The sequence below is a fragment of the Seriola dumerili genome, unplaced genomic scaffold, assembly GCF_002260705.1.
Source record: "Seriola dumerili isolate Sdu_G_001 unplaced genomic scaffold, Sdu_1.0 BDQW01000044.1, whole genome shotgun sequence".
In the NCBI taxonomy this organism is placed as follows: domain Eukaryota; kingdom Metazoa; phylum Chordata; class Actinopteri; order Carangiformes; family Carangidae; genus Seriola; species Seriola dumerili.
Window position 1 is genome coordinate 5,465,274 of NW_019174299.1, and position 12,892 is coordinate 5,478,165.

The 12,892-nt window shown below is 42.5% G+C and overlaps 1 protein-coding gene across 1 annotated transcript; it reads left to right on the plus strand.

The window, feature by feature from the left end:
• The first annotated feature begins 564 nt into the window (after positions 1-564).
• On the plus strand, positions 565-12,630 carry fbxl20 (F-box and leucine rich repeat protein 20). The gene is made up of 15 exons (XM_022739620.1): positions 565-869; positions 4,662-4,723; positions 5,570-5,624; positions 5,784-5,858; positions 5,998-6,092; positions 6,221-6,289; positions 6,368-6,463; positions 7,520-7,646; positions 8,606-8,680; positions 9,364-9,494; positions 9,969-10,029; positions 10,259-10,303; positions 10,399-10,455; positions 10,580-10,792; positions 12,411-12,630. The coding sequence occupies exons 1-15, from the start codon at positions 828-830 to the stop codon at positions 12,516-12,518; spliced, it is 1,311 nt and encodes a 436-aa protein (XP_022595341.1). The 5' UTR covers positions 565-827; the 3' UTR covers positions 12,519-12,630.
• Positions 12,631-12,892: the final 262 nt, after the last annotated feature.

Genomic DNA, 12,892 nt, shown 5'->3' on the forward strand with positions numbered 1-12,892 from the left:
GCCTCTACGGTTGTTTCTGTACACTAAGCTTATGATGACAAACATTATGGACGCATTGGCCCACACTTAAATGACAGAGCCTTCATGTGGAAATTACTCATTATTGGCTTATCAGACATAGCCTACATTTACGATAGGCTATTTGTTTTTTTTATGTAGACTATATAAAGTATCAAGTATATCTAGTCTCACATGTTATGACTAGTTTCTCTACCATTACTTTAACAAACTTTTTTAATAAATACAATTTTTAATCTACGAATCCTGTTACCTTTATCTAGGATCATGTTGCTACATGGGCTGTCAAAAGATTGAAACCCAACTTACATATTTACCTTTGCTGAGTTTGTACCCAGATCACATTGTGAGCTTTTTTTTTTTTTTTTAAGAACGAGCCAACAAGTAAGTAAGACAGTGTCCTTTGTGTGTTGGGGCAATAGCCTATGCCTTAGCATTATTATATTTATTATTTCTAAGTGATGTAGGCGTAGTACGAGCTCCATTTTAGGCTGCCAGATCCTATTCCTGCCGGGCTATTGTGTGGATGGATGGAAAGCTGTATAGGAGGGAGGAGGAGGTGAGGACGAACCGAGCAGATAAGAGAACTGGCTCATTGGCTGGTTGCTGTCTGTATAGCCCATATTTTATCAGAAACTAGAGGTCTTGCCGTTTGTGTTACAGGTCGAAAAACAACGACACCGCACTCCAGGAGCTACCGAGAGGACGGTAGCATGATAGACGTGGAGGGGAAACGGCAGGAAGAGGGCCCGTATCTGCATTTTACTGCGCCTACACCGAATACATTGAGTCGGTAACCAACGTCCGACATGGGGAAGGAGGTAAATGGTGTTTCGCGGAGCCGGTTTGAGGTGAGTTTGCTATGAATATTAACTGACAGTCACTGACACACATTCAGGTAGCTGTAATAAAAGTTAGGGTATGGGGCCTACGTGATGACTGTCGCTGTATTTATTGCAAAACTGCGCTTATGGTGAGGCTACTGATGCAGCTTCCGCAGTCAATGTTTGGGATTAGGTCAAACGCTGTTGTTTTGTTCTAACAACATATAGCCGAGGCCTGGCATGTCATTTTGTGGAGGACACAGCTCGGTATTTTTGACTCCTGCCGTGCTGTTCATCAGTAAATGGAGGAGTCCTTTTTAAAGGTCCCTAAAATGTTGTCCTCGTTTCCCTATGCGCCGTCAAAACAAAGACAATGAGGCTACATGGAGCACGCCGAGGGCAGCTCTGGCTCACATTAACATATTATCCGAAAAGGGAATTTGTTGACTTCACTTTGTAAAGAGGCTGTTTTCATAACTGTCCTCATACCTGCCGGGGTGTGATTTTTATGCCACTTTTGCTGGGTTGTCTGGCAAGCCGGAGTGTTGTGCTTATCCATGGCCGCTGCGGATGTGGGGGCCTCGGGTTGTGAAAGCTACATGCACCCCGTGTTAGCACCGAACTATCAACAAACAGGCCCAGGCTGCTACAATGTAAAACACAGCGCAACCCACACTTTTAGTAGAAGTACCACCTGTACACACACACACACCCTCCCTATCTCTCTCTCTCTCTCTCTCTCTGACACACACACACACACACACACACACACACAGACAAGTTACGGTGTTGTTGTTCTGAAGATTTTACCATTAACTTTGTGTCGCAGCCACGCAAGCGTAACAGAGTTTTTTGGTCAGAACTCGTACATAAATGCTTTGTATGCGGCCGGTGACATTGGACATTGTAGCCTTCGTACTTGGTGTTGTTTAATCCCTAGCTAGCGTGGGATTTGCGTGTGGTTTTATTTATTTTTAACGGTGCAACAGCTGACGACTCAGAAGATTCAGGCCGTTTACCTTCTGGCCCGACAGCTGCGGTAGAGCTGCCTTGTCAATGTAACCGGATTTAGGAGAGGAGAATACCGGAAGTGGCGCGACGTTGTCTTCAAATTAAAAGTGAATGAGTATCAGTAATCCTTTCAAGTTGCCTAGTATGGGTTTATGTGAAAGGGGGTTTCACTATGTATATTTTTTACATTTTATACACATTTACAAAGCTACAATCCTCTTCACAACACAATGTTTTAAAAGACATAAATACACTATGTAAAAAATTTCAGTTTGGAACTGAGCATAAGGCCTATAGTCAGTGAGTATAACCATTAGAATCTGACGAAGTTGTTATTTTAAGTAGCTATTTGTATGAAACATTCATGCAGTCAGTATATTTAACTTTATGATGAATGTGATTCATTTTGGTTTAGGCTGTGGTGTATTTATACTGTTAGTCTATGAGAAGCCTTCATTGTAAACTGATCTCTGAATTTTTGAAGATTTCAATCAAATGTTAACAAGTAGCATGTTTCTTACTGTGACTAATTTGATTAGCCAGAGTTTCAGTTATTTTAGTGAAAATAAATACAATCCATCTATCCATTAAACTTAGTATGATAGAAAGGATAAAAAAAAATACAACGCTGAGTTATTTCAGTTGTTAATACACTACAATCCACTTTAAAAAAATAAAAAAAGATCAGAGGTCTGATTGCAAGAAGCCTGATACCAAAGATATAGCTGTTACTGTATGCTATCACAAACACCCAGTTGTCAAGACATCATTGGTGTTGGTCTGTATGAGAGTTTTAATTTGAAAGGCATGGTCGGATGTTTTCTCTTATATTCTGTGTGGCTTCACTGCACAGCAGTAGACACTGATCGGTTGTACACCAGCCCTGAACAAAACACTACAGCAGCCTGAAAAGTAAACAGGCATTAATGCTTAAAAGTGTAATTTCTCCAATTAAAAGGAATACGTAAATAATGACAACATCGTGATTTGCCACGTTACCACTACATTGTGTATAATTGTGTGTATTGATGAAAGAAATGTTGAAGAAGTTTAAACTGTTGGCAACAAAACAGTCTGTTTATTGCAGGCAGCTTGTCTCTTGGGTATTTCCTATATCTGTTGGTCCTTAACGACATCTATGGTGTTTACCACAGTTATGAGTGTAAAACTAAATTTAATCTGAGGACGGGGTCTTTTCAGGAAACAACAAATGTTTTCTAAAAATATTATCACTTTTGGTTTCCTTTTACAATGATCTCTAGCTGGAGGTTACAGCTCAGCCAGCTTTTTACCTCCTGCCAGGCCTGCGTCACTGACTATAGCTGACCAGTGGAGAAAACATAATGCATCACATTCATGCAGCATCAGTTTCATTTTATGTTAGATTACAAAAGGGGACAGGGTATGCCCGTTGACCATGAGCATCTGGTTCTTTGGAAATGGCCCTGGATTATTTGGCCAGAGAGTAGCGCTGTGGAAGGCGAGCTGTCAGAGTCAATTTGCCCCAAATCCAAACGGGAAATGTCTGTCCCTTCTTACTCCCTCAAAATTTTACACGTCTGTGCTGGCAGGCAGCCCCTACATAGACAGCTGTGCGTGTATGTGGAGTTTGTATGTTTATCAGAGAGACATAGAGAGGCTTTGACCTGCAGCCGACTGGATTTATAGAGATCCAGTCATTAATTTCAACAGGCAGACCTGTCAGTTTGTTTTTGTGAGGCTGATGAATAGGTTTACTTAAGTGTGTAAGTCTCTCAAAATCTGGAGCTATTGTGAATGTGCTTTTCAGATAGACGCCCATAATCAAAATGGCACACAGTACACTCCGTCAGGATCTACTAATTATTTCTTTTGTTTAAACACAAATAAACCTTTAATTTATTCTTGGATCATGGGGGCTTCACATTTGTACCTGTAGGGGAAGTGCAAATAAGGAAGACTTGCAAATTCCTTGTTGATCTTGTCACAGATGTTTGCCTCTTGTAAATAACATGCCTTCCTGCACTTTTTATTTACACACCAAGGCCCCCACCCCTCAATTACCCTGTCCCTGGTTTAGATTTATCTTTGTAAATCTATGGAGGAAAATGGATTGGGCCAGATGTTGCTTCATTCGCCTTGTTGTCCCCGAGTGGATGCTCCCAAACGTCATTGTTTCAACATCTTGCATTTAACAATCTAGCAGACTATGATTTACCACATATTATGGGAACCCTGCACATGGTGTGTGTGTAAGGAAGTAGCATTTAATAAATGCTACTTTATTGTCTCTTTTGTGTACTGCAGCCTTTTCTGTGGATTCTAGGCTGGTATTTGTGCTCAGACAGCATGCAATCATTTACGTGGACATCCATTAGCTGTTAAGCAGAAACTGGAGCAATTTGTCTGAGAGCCACAAAAGATAAACTGTAACTGATTCTAGTGTACATTCTCAGCACACACTGATGTGGACACTGATGCAAACTCAACATTATGACCAACACAGGAAGGGAGGACAGAATATGCATGCAAGAAAGATAACTAGAAAGCAGAGGCCACTACAGCTCTCTAGTCGGCAGCCCAAAGTCCCATCCTGCTGTTTTCTGCTTAGAAGACACAAAATCCCATCTCCTGTGCTGCCGCTTTATCTTCTGTCACCTTCAGTGTTTTCCAAGACTTGACATTGAATCTATCTTGGCTGATGAGATTACTATCATTTATCCTTGGTTATGTGTTGGGGCCGTCCTTGAGTGAGGTGAGTGGATGGCGGGGCCCCTGCCATGTTGAAACAGGCTGCCAGCACTAATATTATCCTCTGCACCCTTTCAGATGTTCACAAACAGTGATGAGGCGGTCATCAATAAGAAGCTGCCCAAGGAGCTGTTGCTACGGTGAGTGACATTTTGAAACACCTCAATCAGACTCTCTGCAGGGCTTTTTTTTTTTTGCAAATGAAAATGGCATGTCGCTTACTTCACACTCACCTCCTCGACTTTGCTACTGATCAGCACATCAGATCATACGAAAAGGCACAATTGGCCTCCTCCCTGTCCAGCCCTCAAACACAGACGCACACACACATATGCTGTATGTTTATATGTTGTACACCCACTTGCCCTTTAGCAATTACTGCAACTAAACTAACCACTGGGATGCAAATTTCCTCTCCTTCCCCACCCCTCCCTGCTCCCTCAATGCTAATGTAATAAAAGATGAAGCTTGAGGCTATTCAACATTGAAATTGATTTCAGACAACAACAAAAAAACTCAAGAGTTCCTGAGCAAACAGAAAATGAAGGCCATAACTCAAGCCTCGGCCTTGCCAGCCAAGCTGCCTGTGTTGCGGCTGCTGACTCCGTGCCGCTTGGCCAGGTGCAGTGCTCTGATTTGTGAGGCTGGCAAGCTTCACTGGGACTCACTTCACCCCAGCTTCAACCCTAATACGGTTTTTGCTGCAATGTAGGATCCTGTTCTAAGTTTCTAGCTCTGTTCATTAGAAGCCGATTGCGTGTCTTCCTTGCCAGGACCCCACTTTGAGTAAACACGTCTATCCAGCATAGAGGGTAAACACATCTATCCTGTTGACAGTCAAAGACAATATTGGCTGATTTACTCACAACCCTGTGCTGTGAGTGGAAGCAGACGCAGGGTTGAGTCGAGGGCAGAGTCTGGTGTAAAGAGGAAGCTTCTGGCAGCGGGGATCAGGGTCTCTAAAACCGTCCCTGTCTGTCTTCCAGAATCTTCTCCTTTCTGGATGTGGTGACACTCTGTCGCTGTGCCCAGGTCTCACGGGTGAGTCTGTGTTCACAAGGTGTGTGTGGATGCAAGTGTGCGCGACTGTATGTGTTGGTCTGTGTTTTTAGTGTGCGTTCTTTGTGCGTGTCTGTGGTTCCTTTTTTGAAGGAAAAAAAACTTGACCCTAAATGTCTGTTTCTCCCTCCCTGCTCTCAGTCCTGGAATGTTCTGGCCCTGGACGGCAGCAACTGGCAACGAATTGACCTCTTCGACTTCCAGAGGGACATAGAGGTGAGCAAGTCTGATGCAACCATCCATTGACCTTACTTTTTACCTGTAACTTCAGTCTTTGCTGTGTATTTTTCCCTTCACGCTTCAGTCGAGCTGCAGAGCCAAATAAAGCAGTTTGAGTGGATTGTTTTTGTTGCAGGGTCGGGTGGTTGAGAACATCTCAAAGCGATGTGGGGGTTTTCTTAGGAAGCTAAGCCTGCGGGGGTGCCTTGGTGTGGGCGACAGCGCCCTGAGGTGAGCTTGGCGAAGACTTAACCTGACAGAAATTCTAGTTCTGGTCCAAACCCTGGGAAGAGAGAGAGACAGGCAAGTTCAGTTTGACTGTCATCACATAAATGCTTATTTGTTTTTTTTTTCTGTAGGACTTTCTCACAGAACTGCAGGAACATTGAGCTGCTTAGTCTGAACGGCTGCACCAAGATCACTGACAGGTGTGTGTATAGTTCATGTGCTAATGAATCATGATGTCATTTCTCCTTCAAAACGCTCATTGTCTTTCTCCTCCGCAGCACGTGTAATAGCCTCAGTAAGTTCTGTCCAAAGCTGAAGCACCTGGACCTTGCTTCCTGTACCTCAATCACCAACCTGTCACTTAAAGCTCTCAGGTGTGTAGGGTCAACATTGTGATCTATATTTTCCTTGACTTTACAGTATATTACGGTGCACCAGTATTGCCACACCACCAGACAAATGGGATGTAGGTGCAGAGCAAGGTTATAATAGTTTGGTTTGTGTGTTTAAAGCAGAATTGATTGTTTAGTTTTTTGTTTTTTTTTAGTTTTTTTTTATGATATGTGAGATTTTGTTACGGGCGAGATTCAAAAAGGGCAGAAAAAGTATAGTGTAATAAAACTCAACAAAACATGAAAAACCATTTTTAAAAATGTATTCACTTAGGACAACCATGCACAAAAGCAACTATAAAAGATGCGTGTTTGTCAATGTGTTTATCATTAACCAGAAAAAACCAAACTGGACACAACAACAACAACAACAACAACAGCAGCAGCAGCAGCAGCAGCAGCAGAACATAAAATGTAGATATGGGCAGAGATGTGTAAACAGTCGACACAAGATGCAGCTTTAAGTGCAAAATGTGTGTAATTCTGCATGTGAGGAGAGACGCAGCTCGAGTCACTGAGGGAAAAAAACATGAAAAACTCAAAAACAACCAATTGAACTGCCCTGCACTAGTCGTAGGTGCTGCAGCTCTGCGACACATCATTGTAGTTGATAAACAATGAAAAAACTTGACATCATCGTTTTGGACACTTGTTTGGCACATGTACTGGTCGTACACTGAGAGCCAGGCAGCTGTAAGATACTGCTCCATCTGGCACAGGTAAAAAAACTGGAAGATAGATTTCATATCCACACAAAATACCAAAGTCAACAAAGACAAAAAGACATTTTCTCTATAATTTTAGGTTATTTTAGTTAGTTTTGTAAACACACAATGCAGTTTCAGTTAGTTATGGTTTTTATTTCATTTTGGTTAATGAAAATGTTTTTTCACGTGTATTTTTCATTATTTTGTTAGTGTTAGTTAATGATAATAACCTTGCTGCAGAGAGCATTTGATGTCTTTCACACTGTTGATACATGCACAAATGATGTGCTTTAACTTCCCACCTGACCCTTTCTTCTTTCCCCTCCTGCAGTGAGGGCTGTCCCCTGCTGGAGCAGCTCAACATCTCCTGGTGTGATCAGGTCACCAAGGATGGCATCCAGGCCCTGGTGCGCTCCTGCCCTGGACTCAAGGGCCTTTTCCTCAAGGGCTGCACACAGGTACGGTTAGAGATGCAAACCAGAGCTGATGATGTTTCAGTCAGTATGAAACTTAATTGGATGAATTTAAAAGCAACCTGATTGATACAACATTATTCTAACTGCTCAACAGTTGAACTTTTACACAATAGGTTGACTGACTGTTTTCTCGTATGTTTCGCCATAGCAGCCACCACTTATAAGTCTAACTTTTGAGTTCCTCTTATTTTCCAAATAGAGCGTAGTTGCTGCCACAACAGTCATAAAATGCATCACTTCCTGTGCAGCAGAGGATGTTTCTGAGGAAAGACGTGGCAGGTGCTGTTTACAACAAATGTAAAAGCCTTCATGCAGCGCCATCCTGTCAGTTCAACAGAACAGTGTGAGGAGACAGCCATGTATTTTTCTGAAGATATCACAGATCATTAATTTAAAGGACAAAACTAATCACAACATACAGCAGACGCTCGGCTGCCAGAGGTTTTTTACTCATCTTCTAATGGCTGTAGTTTGCGGTGAATTGCATCACAACAACACTTTCGAGGAAGTGACAATAGAGGAGTTTGGTGGGATGATCTTGGTATACAAGTGTAGTTTCATTTAAGATATTGCTGCACAATTAATCAAAATATAATCGAAATTGCAATATGGCCAAGTGCAATGTCCAAATCGCAGGATCTGCAATTTTTTGCTAAAGGTAAAATATGTCACAACAGACCAGATGCCCCCGGCCTACCAATCATATTCTGCAGACGTAAAGGAACATGCTTGTTTGGTACAAGCCCAAAATCACATTATCATCTTTTTTTTTTTATTTTCAGTAAAAATAAAAATGTGAAAGTGACACTTCCAACTGAAATTGTGACTCATATCACAAGATCTGCCAAAACAATTGCAATATGATTTTTTTTTTTTTTTTTTTTTTTTTTTTTGGATATTGTTCAGCTCTAATTTCAGATGCCTGTTGTCTTTCCTCACAGTTAGAAGATGAGGCTCTGAAGCACATCGGGGCTAACTGTCCAGAGCTGGTCACACTCAACTTACAGACATGTTCAGTAAGTACAGTTAACATGGTGAGAAGATGAATCGCATTAATCAGGAAAGATGCAATTGTTTCACTGTATCCACATTTTATTATGTTGAAATGCACCTCTGTAAAAAACTTTATTAAACCTCTAAAGATAAACAGAACTCAGCTTAGTAGTTTCCAGGGAATGGGCTGATCGCCAAGTACACACTGTGCTCTTCAGCTCAAAGCTCATTGTGAGAAGCTGATGGCCCCATCCAGCTCATACTGCCAAAGATCCACTGACACTGAGCCTGCTCAGACAGTCCATATATTTTTCTCTGACTGCACCTGTCCTTAACATTCCCCTTCTTTCTTCACCAACACCTGAAAGCTCTCCTCTTCTTCCTTCATCTCTTTTCTCATCTCACCTCGGGAACTCATCGTCTCTTCGTGTTCCCAGTTGATCCTCCTTTCTCTTGCCTAGCCCATTTTCAACCTCTTCTTCCTTTGTCCCATCTCCTCCTGGTTTTCTTGAGCAATACTTCAAACAACAATGCAGGGAGACAGAAATCGCTCCCGCTAGCTGAGTGTTAACGTGTCGCATGAATATATGTAAATCCATACGTTGATTGCTCTTGATGCATAGCTACCGGTGAGCATAGGAAAAGTTGGTATGTCTCTCACATCCTCCGCTATGTACAAACGCACACGCTGTCTTTCTGTGAGCAGCAGATCACAGATGAGGGCCTCATCACAATTTGCAGAGGTTGTCACCGCCTGCAGTCTCTGTGTGTGTCAGGCTGTGCCAACATCACAGACGCCATCCTTCATGCCCTGGGACAGAACTGCCCCCGCCTCAGGTAAACTGTGACACACACACACACACTCCTCACTCTGAACTTAACTATGGAGAACTTTCTAGACCCTGCAAATAATTAACCAAGCCATTTAGTTTGAATATCAGCCTTATTATCTAACTGTGGAAGTCAAGTCACTCACTCTCTCTCTCCACCATGGATGTGAAATTATTTCACTTGAGTGTAAACTGATGTTATAACTGGCTTTTCAGATTTTCCTTAAATACATGAAACTTAAATTTAATAGTCAACAAGTGTTATTCATAAAAAGCCTTTAATATTCATTTAAAGCTGAATCCTGCAGTCATGTCATGAATGAATGGGCCTCTCTGCAGTGAAGATATCACAAGCCTTACTCCTGTAGATCTAGTTACTTTCAAGCCCGATCTGCCCTCTCTGTGCAGGAACTCAGAGAGTGACAGACTGTAAGTGATGCAGCCATTGAGCAACTCTCTGCTCCTCTTGTTCTCCTTTCAGAATATTAGAAGTGGCTCGCTGCTCTCAGCTTACGGATGTGGGTTTCACTACATTAGCAAGGGTGAGTGTCGTGTCTGTCTCAAACACACACACACACACACACACACACACACACACACACACACACACACACACACACACACACACACACACACGTGTGATGATGTTAATTTTTGCTCCCAACACAAAATATTTCAAATATTATTTGTCCCAAAAAGCACAAATATACACCAATAAGCAGAAGATCGTGCAGTTTATCTCTGTTCAATGTCTCTGTTTCTCTCCTGCAGAATTGTCATGAGCTTGAGAAAATGGATTTAGAAGAATGTGTGCAGGTAAATAAACAATCTGAGCTACATAAATAGTGTTTCAATGGTTGTTGTATGTCATCTGCAATTTCCACAATTGTTGCCTTTCACCTTTGCATCAGATCACAGATGGAACGCTCATCCAGCTGTCTATCCACTGCCCTCGTTTGCAAGTCCTGGTGAGTGTGCGCCTGCCACTTAAGCATATTTCACTGGAGTGTTTATGAGCACCAAATCACAGCTTGTTTTAGGAGACAGTTGAGTAAATAGAGCTCCTGTGATGGTATCACCGTGTTCCTGTAGAGTCTGTCACACTGTGAGCTGATCACTGACGATGGCATCAGACACCTCGGCAGCGGCCCCTGCGCTCACGACCGTCTGGAGGTGATCGAGCTGGACAACTGCCCCCTGATCACAGACGCCTCACTGGAGCACCTGAAGAGCTGCCATAGTCTGGATCGCATTGAGCTCTATGACTGCCAGCAGATCACCCGCGCTGGTATCAAGAGACTAAGGGTGAGTTGTGTGGGCTGACAGCAGTGAGTAAGCTATTAGCGTTTTTCCATCGCATGATACAGACTTGACTCAACTCCACTTGCTTTTGATACCAGGTACTTCTTTATCTACTGCAGATAGTGCCCCCTCACAAAGCTATCGTGACTTTATGTTCAACACAACACACACATGAACAATGGAAGAAAATCAAAGACATACCAAACAGAAAAAACATGTATGACAATATGGTTTTCCATGTTGTCACACTGAAAGTCTAGAACAATAAATAACAGAAATGTAACGGCCTACAGTCAGCGGTTTACAGTCTTTTAAAAATGGAGGGTTTGTTCAGAAGGCCCCATTTCGCACAATGATGATGTAGTGGTGATGATTCTCTCTGACCAGTCAATAGTGTGTCGTGTTTTCACGTCACCTTTTGATATCGCCTCAGCTCACTTGGAACCTCGGCGAAGGTGATACCATAAAAAGCACCAGGTACCAGGTTCTATCCATTTACAAGATGCAGAACAAAGAGAGTCAAGTCATGTTGAGCCAGTACCATGCAGTGGAAAAGGGCTGTATGATACTTATCCAGAATGTGCTGTCATTTTGTGAACTCAACATATGCCATTTTAAATTTATTTGGTGAAGAGTTGTATTCAGTGTCACAGATCTACACATTTTAATTGGTTTAGTGTTGAATGATGGTTTGGAGTTAGACAGCCATTCAATCAGCAAAGCAGTGTTACTTCTTTATGTAGAGTTGACCTTTACAGCAAAAATGGTTTCTCACTAATCATAGATGATTAGTAAATGTTTACTGAAATCACACCTGGAGAACAGATGCTGCACTAACACAAACACTGTCTCTGATGAGGCCTGTTACACCACTTATCACAGTTGAGGAGTTGTTGTCTGAGTGAATCCATCCATTCCATACGTTGGGTTTTTAAGCTCTTGAATGGCACAATGATGAAAGTAGATGCTCACTGAAGGGAATTTGAACTTGAGGGAATAGTTAGACATTCTGGGAGCTAGGCCTCTTGCCATTACCACTCTCATGTTCATGTTTTAGCTTAGTTTAGCATAAAGACTGGATACTGTTTGCCTGGCTCTGTGCAGGGGTAACAAAAGCAAGCTACCAGCACCTCGGAAGCTCACTAATTAACACGTCAGAACTTTGTCGTTTAATCCATACAAAAACCAAAGTGCAAAAACAACACGTTGTGGTTTCACAGGGAGTTATGTGCTGGACTATTTGTTGGCCAGGTGCAGTCACTTCTCTTCATTAGGGCGGTGTGGACCTTGGAGTTGGGTTTTGTTTTGCTATGGACAGAACCAGGTTATCTGTTTCCCTCATTTTCCAGTCTTTGTGCTAAGCTAACAGAGGCTTCATGTTTACTGTACAGACTTGAGAGCGGTATCGATCGCCTCCTATTTCCCTAAATATTGAACTATTCCTTTAAGGAGGAATACATTTAAAGTGTCAGTTTTTACTGACACATGGATGTTAACATTTTCCAGTAACTAAAGTATTGTAGCAAACTGTAGCCACTGCTGATGTATCAAGCTACCTAGTGCAGTGTTTGTATGAGCTATTAACACATTTACATGTGTGTTTCTTTCTTTTTCACCACAGACCCATCTGCCTAACATCAAAGTGCATGCATACTTCGCTCCCGTCACTCCGCCCCCCTCCGTCGGGGGCAGCCGTCAGAGGTTTTGCCGCTGCTGCGTCCTGCTATGATGTAAAGACAACAACCCCCTTCCCTGTCCTCGTGTCCCTCGTACACGCTCCCCGCAGCCCGTCACTTGACCCCTGACCTGCTGTCCCCCCTCCCGGCCCCCTGTCACAGAGTACACGCTGGTGTGTCCCCTTTTTTTTTTTGGAGCTGCAGAGAGAGGGAGAGAGCCAACGCTTACAGGGTCTTGGGTAACTTTTCCAAAAAAACATTTCCAACTCTCCCCACCACACACGCACACACACACACACACACACACAGCCTTTTACACAAGCTGATATGCAGATTCACTTACACACGAATGTCAGAACATTTCTGGGCTGTGTTCAGTGGACAAACCAGTATTATAAAGAAGGTTATGTAAAAATCAAACGTGAAT